At 40.3% G+C, this 13,509-nt stretch overlaps 2 protein-coding genes and 1 long non-coding RNA gene across 3 annotated transcripts; 1 reads left to right on the top strand and 2 right to left on the bottom strand.

The window, feature by feature from the left end:
- Positions 1–2,853: 2,853 nt before the first annotated feature.
- LOC148887259 (ectonucleotide pyrophosphatase/phosphodiesterase family member 7-like) lies at positions 2,854–6,420 on the bottom strand. The gene is made up of 5 exons (XM_089014858.1): positions 6,031–6,420; positions 5,774–5,919; positions 4,221–4,853; positions 3,628–3,874; positions 2,854–3,438 (listed from the first exon to the last, which is right to left on the bottom strand). Exons 1-5 carry the CDS (start codon positions 6,350–6,352, stop codon positions 3,329–3,331), a joined length of 1,458 nt encoding a protein of 485 aa, XP_088870984.1. The 5' UTR covers positions 6,353–6,420; the 3' UTR covers positions 2,854–3,328.
- LOC148887257 (uncharacterized) lies at positions 3,350–12,884 on the top strand. Its single transcript, XR_016117310.1, has 3 exons — positions 3,350–3,461; positions 11,077–11,170; positions 12,769–12,884. It is a non-coding gene; the product is annotated as an uncharacterized LOC148887257 (long non-coding RNA).
- LOC148887258 (ectonucleotide pyrophosphatase/phosphodiesterase family member 7-like) lies at positions 7,122–10,577 on the bottom strand. Its single transcript, XM_089014857.1, has 6 exons — positions 10,206–10,577; positions 9,917–10,062; positions 8,904–9,536; positions 8,522–8,756; positions 7,509–7,632; positions 7,122–7,254 (listed from the first exon to the last, which is right to left on the bottom strand). The coding sequence occupies exons 1-6, from the start codon at positions 10,480–10,482 to the stop codon at positions 7,197–7,199; spliced, it is 1,473 nt and encodes a 490-aa protein (XP_088870983.1). The 5' UTR covers positions 10,483–10,577; the 3' UTR covers positions 7,122–7,196.
- Positions 12,885–13,509: the final 625 nt, after the last annotated feature.

Genomic DNA, 13,509 nt, shown 5'->3' with positions numbered 1-13,509 from the left:
GGAACCATCCGATCCAGTCGTCGGGTTGCTGTTGTCCAGGTATGCTGCACAAAATATTAAAGTCAAAGTCAAAGTCAGCTTTATTGTCAAATATTAAAGCTTCAGTTAAGCAATAATCTAGGTTTTTTGAAGTAAACACATGCTGTACTGTATACACAGAATATTGTTTTCTACAAATAAATGATAAGCTTCTCCGAATTCGACATTGACATACATTTCAAACTATTGTCAGCAAAAACATTCCTCTTCAAAAACTCACCTCTCCACAGCCATGTCCGACTAAATGGTTCTCTCACAGCTCAGTGCGTTTTAACAAAGTGTGACCATCGCTTCTGTCAATGGGGAGTTTAGACAACGACGTTCTTCATCCAACAACAGCGCCAGCAGCAGAAGCCCCTAACACTATCCGACTGTTGACAAAATGTTACGGCTTCCTGAATTCAACCTCAGCAGAGAGCAAATCTAGGCCTCAAGCCTTTACAACCTACGCTCTTGTGCAAACGTGGCGACGCAAAAGGATTAATGTTTACACAAAATATTGACCGGTGAACTCAAAAGAGGAAGGTGATAACAAACTCCGTCAATGGCATGGCAGTGTTTCACTGAATCCATATGGACTATATTCAGTCATTAGAATTTTTATTTTTTTTATTATGAATTTTTATTATGAAAATTTCACATTGGGGAAGCACAGCGGTGAGTCGTTTGAGTTTGAGTTCTCAGATTGAGAGTACTGACCTTATTTCATTTTTTTTCATCTTCAAATAGGCTGCAGCGGTTCCACTCTGCCCTTATACTTTGCGTCCACACAACAACAGCAGTTGAAGCAAGAAACGATCATCATGGTAAAGAATGTGACTGGGGGGGGGGGAATAAAAGGGCCATATTTTTAAAAACATGCAGAAGTAATACGATACAAACAGTTTTTTTAAGTGGACTTACTAACAAAAAGGACGATCACACAAAATGCCCCAATTTCTAATGGATTGGCTTGTGGCAGCCCTTGCAGCTTTTGCATAATCTTTACGAGACCATACTCCTTGAGGTCTTTTGAATCCATCTGGATCTTTGGATCAGCAAAGGGGATCTTTTTCAAAATGGGGTAGATTTCACGTTCCTGGTGAAAGAAAAAAGAAAAGGGACAGTAAGAGTAACCGGGTGTAACTGTAAAATGTTATTTTCGTCTATGGCTCCACCCTTCACCACTTACTCTTGACTCTATCATTTCATTCTCCATCCCTGAAATTATCCTCAAAGGTTGAGAACTTCTGTTTTTTTTTTTACCATTCCGCTGATATATAGACACATTTTACTGCACGTTTCACACCATGAGGAAAAGTCCTCACTCTGGGTGATCTTTGCATAACTATAAACTTGGCAGCCTATTTCAAGCAGGCTATTTTGGGATGCACATCCCTTCATTATCTATAGAGCAGCTCTGTGTGTGTGTGTATATGTGTATGTATGTATATATGTATGTATGTATGGTTATATGTATTTATGCATTGGATTGGATTGGTTACCTTTATTCGCCTCGCAGTGGAGAAATGTGCATTTCAGAGCAGCAAAGTTATGACAGGAAGATGAAAGGAATGAAAGAAAAACAAAATACATGAGCTGCTGGAAAGGCAGCTACTATCGCAGTGTCATCTTCAAGTCAAAAGACCAAAAAAAAATATGACAACACAAAGACAATATGACAACACAAAGACACCAAAGACACAGAGAGTCATTCATGCATCAGCACTTTACCCTCTTTGTTACATGAAGCAGTTCTCGAGGAAATAGAGGATCAAAGCGTCCTTTTACCAGCGAATCATGGTTATGGTTTTATATATATATATATATATGCCTATTGACATGTAAACAGTCAGTTGTAACTAATGCATGCATATCGAAGTGAACCCATTTTATTTATTGCAGATGGTTATCCAGCTCTTTTTTTAATGGTGCAAAATGAAAAGTTAAAAATAACATGTTTACCTCAGTAGCTTTGCTCCACTCCTCCTAAATGTGGCACATAAATTTGACCCTCAATGTTTTGCAGACCTTCAGCGCTTCACCTCCCCCTCGTCTTCGTCTTTCCCAGTCGTTGATCAAAGTTATTTGTGCCTTTTTAAAGGTCACTCGCCTTTTTCTGGAGGATTGCATGAACTTTTTGTGTTGCGTGTGCTTCCTCGCACTTTTTTTCTCCTGCCTCTTCTTTCCTCCTTTTTTCTCTCAAGCCGCTCCCCCTTTTTGCTCCTACGCTTCATCCCAAAATGACTTTCACTGGTGCTCTCACTCCCCCTCACCCTCTGTCCAGTGTGGACATCTGAGTCTTCACCCACACACATACACCTCCCTCTCGGCTGCCACAGACCAGCTGCACGAGGACCTCTTTTTTTGTTTTCAGTCACTGTGGATATGAGGCGCCTTCCAAAACGAGCCCTGGTTGCTATGTGTTATACACCCATCTGGTTTCCCGGCAGCTCATACCCATATATATTGAGCATCTTCAACTGGATAGTTTTTTTTTATTCATTTCATCATAGGAAGAACAATATTTGTATATTGTTAACTCTGTGATGCAAAACAGGCCTTCTTGTAATATAAGTTATTTCTAATTTATTTTAACAATATGACCTCCTCCCCTTAACTGTCAATTTATCATAGTTGGTGATTCTGTCCTATGGTGTCAAGTGGGGGGCATTTTGCTAACATAATCCTGCCCCCTTGTGGTTATCACTAGCCAACAGTGCCGTCCATTATCAACACCTAAAAAGTATTTTAAGTTTGCATTCCAATGACAGCAAGTTTCAAAAATAAGTTCATTCGCGATTGGTGTTCTTGCATCAGTAAATAAACCACAAATATTTTTATTTATTTATTTATAAAGTGCTTTAATAACAGGTGAAGCTAGAACAAAGTGCTAACATGGAAAAAAAGAAAATTGCTGCCTATTGTGGCCAGTGCTTTATCATCACCCCAGCAAGAAAAACCAAAACCCAAATTAATTAGGGAACTGCGCTCTACGTCATATTTTCAATTCCCGAATAAATTCGGGTGTAGCAGTGAATTAGTTACAATTAAATGAATCAAGTACACAGACTTGGGTTCAAATAATGCGATTGGCAAAATAAAGCTTTCACTTTTGTAAACATTAAAAAAGTCCCATTGTTCATTACAGGTAGCAGAATTAGTTTAGTTTTATTTATTTTTATTTGGTGTGAGAAGAGAAACTTTTCACACGGAATCTTGACATGACCCTTTCATTTAAGCTTGAAAGACTACACCCGCGAATAAAAAAAAATGTGTTGTTGAAACATCCGGAACAACTTCAGGCTTTTTACTTTTTGCACTGGTTGTAGGAAACCATGACGATGAACAGAAGGGCGAGCAGACCAATCACCGTCGCCAAGCCGATCAAGACCTCCATTTGACTGTTGTTCTTGTCAGCTAGAAGGACAGCAAATTGTGATGTAAGTGCAATGACAGAAATGTATGCAATGCCACCTTTCGCCATGATGATAAGATACAATGATAGATTGTCCCCAACACACAAAATTCTAATAATTTCACATACATAACAATTTGCACGTTTCAAATAGCAATTTCAACTGGTGTTCAAAAATTAGAATTACCCACCATCATGATCACTTCCTGTGTTCCCATCATGGACCAGCATGTGTTTGGTTTTATCCAAATGTCCGTCGTTGCGTTCTGGTTTGATTCCGAGCAGATGACACATGAGTGGGTACACGTTAACCAGGTCAAAGGGATCAACGATGAGGTTTTTCTGAAAATCGGGTCCCACGGCCCTGAAGAAGGCTTTCATATCCATGGCTTCATTATCAAAGCCGTGATCACCTTTGTTGAACTGCAATGGTAAAAACTACAGAAGGAAATGAGATTTTTGGATGAGATTGATGCAGTGAAGTTGATCAGAGAAAAAAAAAATGGTGCGAGGATGTTGAGAAGCAATCACCCACTATAATACAACTGTGTATTTTATTACATTGAATGGTGCAAATTCTGGAACATAATAAAAAAATAGCATGACTACGGCAGAACGAATCAAATAGCAGCGACTTGTAATATGATGTCGAGCTTGTGATCCAAATTTGCAAGTTATGATTGGCTCCGAGTCGAGGATCCTCACAGCCAACGCATTGAGACGGTTGCTCGGTCAAAATTCACCTTATAAATTCCAAATGCGTGTGCACTGCACTGTATCTTACCCCACTTATTACATATCCAGGGTCGGCCATGAGGATGATGGGAAGGAGTCGCGGATGTGAGCTGTAATGCAACCGAGCCGGTATATCCTCTTTTTTATACACGTGAAGGTGAGGGTGGCCTCCTTTCAGAGTCTGATAGACTGATTCTAATTTTCCTTTTTTGGGAAGTAACATGCCAGCGGGGCCGTAATCCAGAAGTTGGAACTGAATATCCTTAAAGCTAAAGCCTGGGATTTTTGATAATACAATCCTCTGAATTTGTTTATCGGGGAGTATTTTAGCCATCCCGTGGTCAGTAGTGATGATGATATTGAGTCGGTCAGTTAGAGCGTGGTCATGGATCTTTGTCCGGATATAGCCCACGGTACGATCCACTTGTTGCACCATATCTCGGAGTTCTGGTGAATCCGGTCCATATTTGTGTCCGACTAAATCTGGCTCCCCAAAATACAATGAGATAAAATCCAGATCCTGTTGGTGGAACCATTGTCCGATCACCTTGTCGATGTTCAGTCTCCATTCTGTCTCATTTCCGTGATTATAGATGGCAGGTTCCACCTGCCTCACATTCACAGTTTCTCCTTTGTATGTTGCAGCTGTACCAGGGAAATGCAGGGAGCCTGTTTTTAGTCCCTAAAACAAAATGAAAGACATGGAAATAATAAAAGCAAAACATCTATATTCATACATGCATGGATGTTGTAACAACCGCGGCATGGAGAAACATAACACCCCCATTTGTATTTATTCAATTTATTTGGGAATTTAAAATATGACGTAGAGTTCGGTTTGATTTGTTCTTCCTTGGGTGCAGATAAAGCGCTGGCCAGACATCTGGCAATGTTTATTGCTTTCCACAAGGGGCAGTATCTCCTTTTTTTCCGTGCTACCCATTTGTTCCAGCTTCAGCTGTTGTTAAAGCACTATAAAAACCAATATGTATGTATTGCATTGTATTTTGTACAGCTGCCCTCATTTCAAGCTCATATAACTCCAGACCCATATAAAGTTCGGAATTACAGTAAAGTCTCGTTATATCGATATTCAAGGGAGTCCGAAAAAATATCGATATAACCGGGACTATCGATATATCCGACCCTGTTTGCATGTAATTTTCTCCGTGCGTGCATAGAAATAGTATCGATATAACAGGGACTATCGATATATCCGATATCGATATAACGAGACTTTACTGTAGCTCTTTTTTTCTGATGAAACAAGATAGTCTAAAGTTTCTTATGCTGCATTGAATGTTTAGGTCGTCCTAAAAGTCAATACTCTCTGAGTCCCGGAATTTGAGTGACAATGACAAAAACCCTGGCACTGACGTGGACACATTTTTGAACATGTCTGGCAGTGAATGAGTTAGAAATAAGCTTATATAATGAAGATAAGCAGTATGGATAGAGAAATAGTTCTGAAGGTCTTCACTATGTTTCAAAAGTTTGTTTTACATGCACAATCAAATATTTTTTGTGTCATCAGTATTTCCACTCAAACAAAGAGTAAGATTAATAAGAGAAACATGCAAAAGAAAGAAAATCAGAATACACCTGTCTCTGTGCTGTTATCCAGATGGGCAAGCTACCATTGTCCCAGTAAGAATCAACAAACTGAGCTGCATGGTATTGCTTCTTCTCCTGAGTGGTCGTGTTGAACCAAATGTTGTGAATCACACCGTGATTCTCCACGTAATTTCCTGAGTAGGAAAAGGGTGAGATATTTTCTTATCCTATTTCGGAATGTAAAGAAAGAACAACTTTACAACACAAAGATCCATTTTATATACCCCTATGTAGTAAAAAAATACCTGTAAGAAGTGAGAAATGAGCAGGGCTAGTAATGGTGAGGTAAGGCGGCGTGACATACAGCGCCTTAACTCCATCCCTCGCCATTTTATCCAGGTTAGGAGTTTCGGTATCCCGATCATAATCCCAGCGAAAGCCATCGAAGGAGATGAGCAGTAGTTTCTTCCTGGGATACCCACTGACGACAGAATGTTGCCCCGAAACAGAGTTCCACGCTGGGGCAGGAGTGCAAAGAGGAGAAAAAAATCCGCATAACACAACACAGAGCGATAGTAAGTTTGACATTTTAAGACCAGAATTCCTCTGGTTGCTAAAGTGCCCCATAAAAGACGCAGTCCTTATGGCTGGATGCCTTTGATTGAGAATATTAGTCTGCAGAAAGACCAAATGGGTTTATATTACTTTACAGTTGAGGCGACTGATAATTTGAGATAGTTATTGACCTTCGAACTGTGAAGTTTGTGTGTGTATGTGTGAGAGAGAGAGACACACAGAGAGAGAGAGAGAGAAATAGAGAGATAGATGAAATCATGGTTGTACGAAAGAGCAATGGCCTTTGACTAAACCTTCGCCAGTGAATCTACTTGTGCATGTCTATCTATCTGTCGGTCGGTCTATCTGTCTGTCTGTCCATCTGTCGGTCCGTCTGTCCATATGATATAGTTCTGCTTTGGTGGAGGTCTGCAGAAACATACAGGATCCAATCCATACACGGAAGCAAGGGATTGTTGTCATTGAGTGAATCCGCTGAGCATGACGGCGATGTCATCGTATTAAGAACATTGAAAATAAATTAAGACCTTTTACACGTGCAATCAATAAAGACTGGACTTTGCAATCTAGCTGAAACTATAAGAGGGGTGTTTTTTATGTTCTTGATAAGCTTTATCGAGGTAAGACATAACGAGATAAGTGGTAGTCCTGCCAAGAAGTCATTGGAGTCACTAAACAACTATTGTTTTTCTGAGATGTTCTGAAACGTCAGCAAATACATCTGCTATGCATGCAAAAAACGAAGCAACAACACAATTGCTGTACTTTATCATTCAATCTTAATTAATAAATCATTTCGTAAAAAACATGCATGTTACTCTTATGATCTGAAACTGTACAAGGTTTTATTCAATGCAAAAAAAGTAAAATTAAACAGAGTCATCCATGTGATCGCTCAAAAACTGGTTTCCTTCTTGGCTTCCTCTGCATCAGCAGTTTTCTTCTGTTTTGGCCTGAAACAAGTGCAAACAGAGTTAGGAATGTGAGTGTGGGAACAAGGAAAATCATTTTATTTTGTATATTTATGGTCTTAACAAATTCTGGTTAGAGCTTGTGGGGGTTAAATCCTGACTTAAATGATTTTTCACCCAAAAAAAAAGTCTGTTTGAAAACAAAATTGCAGATATCATGTTCTATTCGGGAACGGGTCTTTTACAATGTTTCATCACAAAAATGTTGGATTTCACATTATTCCAGTTGCACTCACATCTTCCTTGCTGAGTTCCTTTTATTCAGGGCGTAGGAGATAACTGCGACAAACACCAATGCCAGAAACCCTGTCACTGCTGATAAGCCAGTGAGAATTTGTGACCAAGTCGTACGTTTTTGACCTGCGGGCAGAAAACAACAACACATACAAAAAAAAAAAAAAATGGAGGATCTGATGAACCACTTGAAAGTTCCAGATTAGCACACGGTAACCCTTTTATCTCAGCACACAGGCTTCTTGATAAGAGTCGAGGTGGCAACATTTCAGCCTTGGTGTCACCATTGTGGAGATTCAAGCAATATTCTACGCCTCCTACAAATATTTCTCATTTTGCTTCCATTTGTTTTAACCATGCATTATTCCAGCTCCGTCGAACCACAGATTCAAATTAAATCAAATAATACATAAAATAATGAGGACATTGTGCAAACTACCTTTTTTTGGGGCTTTTTTTTGCATTAGCGTGTGTTGTGGGAAGTTATTCCCACAATGGAAATTATGTGAAGCATCATCACGTAAAAAGCAGGAGCGCAGTATTTGTCTGCTATAATCTGCGCAGGAGCATGCTTGACCAGGTTTTACTATATTTACAAATACATGGAGTTTATCACAGTTAAAAACAATGATGTGGCGCCGTTTTGTGCGTGGACACAGTCGTCTTGAGCCACTGTCAATCAAATATGCTTCTCTCTTTCCCCTGGTGCAGTCTTTGACATGGTGAATGATGCTAAATTTGCCAGGGAGATCACATACAGTAAAGTCTCGTATTATCGATATCGGATATAGCGATAGTCCCGGTTATATCGATACTATTTCTATGCACGCACGGAGAAAATTACATGCAAACAGGGTCGGATATATCGATAGTCCCGGTTATATCGATATTTTTTCGGACTCCCTTGAATATCGATATAACGAGACTTTACTGTATCTGTCAATGGGGACACTTGGAGACGTGGAAGCACACCTCGCACTTTAAAAACGGCAATTCTGTTTGTTAGATGACTTACTGTAATTGTCTTCTGTTTTTTTCAGCATGTGCTTGGTAAGAGTTAGTTTCCCGTCATTGACCTCTGGATTTATACCGAGCAGATGACACATAAGTGGGTACACGTTGACTGTCTCAAAGGGTCCAACCACCAGGTTTTGCTTGAAATCAGGCCCAACTGCCCGAAAAAAAGGTTTCATGTCCAACACTTGATTGTCAAAGCCATGTTCTCCTTTGTGAAACTGCACAGGAAATAACTATAATCGGGTAGGAAGGGGGAAAAATGCATAACTATTAAGGTTAATACCCCAACACTGATATGTGCACGGTATTGTCGTCAGCAATATAATTTCAAATGCAATTCCAGAAGAAAAAAAAAAAACGATTTAAAAGATGTTTCTCACCCCATTGATTACATATCCAGGATCGGCAAAGAGGATGATGGGAAGTAGTCGAGGGTGATTTCCATAATGAAGCCTTTCAGGCATTTCTTCCTTCTTATACACGTGAAGACGAGGGTGACCTCCTTTTAGCGCCTGGTAGACCTTTTCCAGCTTTCCTTGTTTGGGAAGCAGCATTCCAGCCGGGCCATAATCCACAAGATGAAATTTGACGTCTCTGAAACTAAAGCCTGGGATTTTGGACAGGATGATCTCTTGAGCTTGTTCACCTCGAAAGACATTTGTCATTCCGTGGTCAGCAGTGATGATGATGTTGAGTCGGTCTGTTAGACCGTGGTAATGGATCTTGTCCCGGATATACCCTACTGTTCGATCCACTTGCTTGACCATCTCTCGCCGTTCTGGAGAATCAGGTCCATATTTGTGGCCAACTTTGTCTGGTTCTCCAAAGTACAAGGAGACAAAGTCCAGATCCTGCTGGTGGAACCATTCGCCAATCACTTTGTCGATGTTATGCCTCCATTTGGTCTCGTTTGAATAGTCGTAAAAACGAGGTTCCACCTGTTTCACCCTGACAGTTTCTCCATGGTAGGTTGCAGCCGTGCCAGGAAAATGGAATGAGCCGGCTTTTAGTCCCTAAATGAAGATAAAAGAATGGAAATTGGGTAGAGGAGACACTTTTCCACCAGCGTTCACTCTGCTGTCAACGTATTTAAGGACTACCAAAATACCAATTCTTGGCAGATTATTGACCTTGTTGCTGTTTCTCCAGATTTCTCTATCTCGTCATTGTCGTTTTTTTGCTCCCTCATCTACCGCTTTGTAATTATTTTTGTTTCTTTGGTCTTGTTCTTGTTTTTGTGCAATTGGACATTAGTCATTTGTATTCTCTGTGTTGCATTGACTTTCACGAGCGGTTTTGATAAAAGTGTTTGTCATCCAAGTTCTTTTTACATCGACAGTGCGGTTTTGTATAAGATTCATACACTTGTATGGATTTCAGTTTGACAACGCACCTGTCTCTGTGCTGTTATCCAGATAGGCAAGCTGCCATTGTCCCAGTAGGAATCAACAAACTGCGTCATGTAGTACTGCTTCTTCTCTTGAGTTGTTGTGTTGAACCACATGTTGTGGATGACACCATGGTTTTCTATATAGCGCCCTGGCAGGAAAAAATACACACTGTACTCATTATGTCAACTCAAATAGTACTCCCATGCAAATTTAGCATCCCTAGTTATGAATATTGACTGCGGCGGCCACTGTTCTTCATGAATTGTTGATGAAAATGTGCATTCCACATACCTGTAAGCAGGGTAAAATGTGCGGGGCTGGTAATGGTGAGGAAAGGTGGTGTGACATATTCCGCTTTTATACCATCTTGGGCCATTTTATCCAAATTAGGGGTGTCCACATCTCGGTCATAATCCCAGCGGAAACCATCGAAAGAAATGAGTAGTAGTTTGTTCCGAGTTTCTCCACCGAGGACGGACTGCAGCCAAGGAACAAAAACTCCTAACGGGGCTCCTGCAGAAGGAGTGGTGACAATCAGTCCCAAGATAACCACGCAGTACCAATGCATGATGATGTTTGACCTGCACTAGCCGATTTTGTATTTAAGCGCACAAATTAATTGAATGACACGTTCTACATAAGTAATGCTCATACTAGTGTGCCAAAAGAAAAGGGAGATTAGCATCAGGCTTAATCTACTTTTATGGCGACACCTCCAAGATGTACCATCTTATCTTATCTACTCATAAACAGAGTTATTCGTATATGACCCGACGTGTGGAAGGTCCGATTTGTTTCAGTACCTGGCAGAGGATTAAAGCAATAAATCAATGTTCACGCTGGAATGATCACATTCTTTCTTGCACAATGCAAAATATTTCATGTGAATAATTGAACAACATGGACAGACCAGGACGCTTTTCATGAAAATGAAGCAAATTGGATTGACACTACTTAGCATGACCAGCAGGTTGCACCAATACTCTGTTGAAGCTAACCTCAGATTTGGCCTCAGTGATGATGGATTTCCCCTCAAATACTTCAGTACAATAAAATGATCATGACAATTTAAAATCATTTTTTAAACATAAAAAAATATATACATATATTTTTTTATATGAAGTATATTTGTTGATTGTATTATTTTGTCAATGTCTTTCAGTTTGTGATTGATGGTCCCTGTGCCTAAGTGTGTCGACATCACAGTACAGAGGTCATGGGTTCAAATCTGGTTCCGCCCTTCCTCTGTGGAGTTGGTATGTTCTTCTTCTGCCTGCGTGGGTTTTCTCTGGGTACTCCGGTTTCCTCGCACATTCCAAAAACAGGCATGGAGGGCTGATTAACTCATTCACTGCATTACATGCAAACATGTGTCCGCTCTATTACAACGTTTTTTGTCATTGTCACTCAAATTCCAGGACCCACAGAATATTGAGTTTTAGGAATACATAAACATTCAGTGAAGCGTAAGAAACCTTAGACTCTCTTCTTTGATCAGAAAAAAAAGTTAATTCTTAAATTATATGGGTCTGGAGTTATATGAGTTTGAAATGAGGGTGGCTGTCCAAAATACAGTGCAATACATACATATTGGTTTATAATAGCGCTTTAACAACAGCTGAAGCTGGAACATGGAAAAAAGGGAAATGCTGCCCCCTTGTGGAAGGGAAAACATTGCCAGAGACCATGGCCAGTGCTTTATCGGCACCTAAGTAAGAAAATACCAAACGCGAATGCTCCATGTCATATTTTAAAATCCCGAATAAATTCGTAAATGGCAGTGAATCATTTAACCATGCTTAGTAATTGTCGTTTTCACTGTGAACGGCATCACTAATGAACATGTGCTTCATTCTGGATTTGATTCCAAAATCATGACAACTAAATTACATATTAAAGCCTCAGCTGAGAAAGGCTCCAGCTCACCTGTGACACTGAAGCTAATCGGTACAAAATGGATGGATGGCTCATCGCTCGTTGCTATGCTACATTATACCGAGAGCGCTTTGCTTCCCTAATTTACAAACAACACTCATTATGGAACATCTGTTGAAAAAGTACTCAAGAAATAAAAAGATCATTTTGTATCGAGCCTTTGAATTGGATTTCATTAGATGGCGCGTCCTTCCACCCATCCATTTTTTTTCTCCATCGCCCTGGTCCTCATTAGGGTTTGGAAGAACCCATCCCGGCCGGCCTCATTACATCATGCTTCCTTTGCTGCACATCTATTGTAATAACCTCTCAAACTGTGAAGTGGACAATCTGCTCTGTTAAAATGCAGATGCTGCTTGTTACAGAGAAGCGCGTACTGTATATGCGACGTGTTTTTGACATGCCAACCAAAAAAAAAAAAACCACAATGTGAGTGAGAAGACAAACCAGAGAAGTAATGAAGTGACATAGGGAGAATCGTCCACTTCCATAGCCTCAAACCTTGCAACGGCTCAGGGTTTTTAGCACAAACTGAAACATATGCTACAAATACTTCTCACTTTGTAATCCATGAGCAGTTTAATTACCCGCAATCAAGATTCATCTTGTTAGATGAGGAGAAACAGAGTGGGCGGGAGGGATGAGGAGAAGATATGGAGGAAAATGACAGGAAAAAGACAAAAAAAGTCTTGACAGCCAGTGAAGGCTCTGCAGTCAACACCACAGCTTCAAAAGGAGTCTTCAAAATTGTAATTGTTTAGATTTGTGTCACAAGCGCGCACACACAAAGCTACCATGGAGTTCGTTAAGTGAGGCGAGCCATGTGTGAGCGCGCTTGTGATCACAGCACTGTCACCCTCGTCGGTGCTGCCGTTGACAGTGATGTATGGGTAATTTAAAAAGTTGTTCTTTCCCACAGACTGGTCCGCAGGCGGGTCAGCCAAGCGCAGCCCCCTCGTCCCCACGACTCCCACCAATACTGCAAAAACTCATCTACATCTCCCACCAGGACACATGCAAGTAGACGTAATCGCAACACACATCCACACGCAGTACCAATGCTAGTGACGGAATGACTACAGTCATCCTCATCATCCGGTCGCGGCTTGGAATTGAAGCGGATTTACGTGGGATAGGAGATGTGAGACAATCTCTTTTCATCAATGGATGTTACAGCTTCGTGCTTGCTTGCTTTCAAAATTTAGCTTGTAGCAGATGTGCTCATTGCACCATGACGTCCCTGATCCATTGGTGAAAAGGACGCTTTGATCCTCTCCTCTTCTATCTAGAACTGCTTCATGCAACAGAGGGTGCAGAAAGTGCCTAATATTGAATGACTGCCTGAGTCCTTTATGATATGTCACATTATATATATTTTTTGTATTGTTCTTGAATTCAAGATGACGCAGCTTGAGAGGCTGCCTTTACAGCAGCTCCTGTAATTTGTTTTTCCTGTTGTGAAATGTAATTTTTTCCATCGTGAGATGAATAAAGGTTCATCTAATCTAATCCAATCTAATCTAATCTAATCTAATCTCATATTTAAAGTCCCATGTGTTTTAAATTATGTGTTAGATGCACTGTACTTCAAAACTAGAGCATATTTTAGAAGAAGCTAGAGGATGATTTATCTCCCAAACTCCTTTTAATAAATGTACAT

Source organism: Hippocampus bargibanti, linkage group LG15 (genome assembly GCF_051943395.1).
Source record: "Hippocampus bargibanti isolate YZ-2025 linkage group LG15, ASM5194339v1, whole genome shotgun sequence".
NCBI lineage: Eukaryota > Metazoa > Chordata > Actinopteri > Syngnathiformes > Syngnathidae > Hippocampus > Hippocampus bargibanti.
Note: the sequence above shows the minus strand (reverse complement) of the source record. Positions and strands in the feature narration are given on the sequence as shown.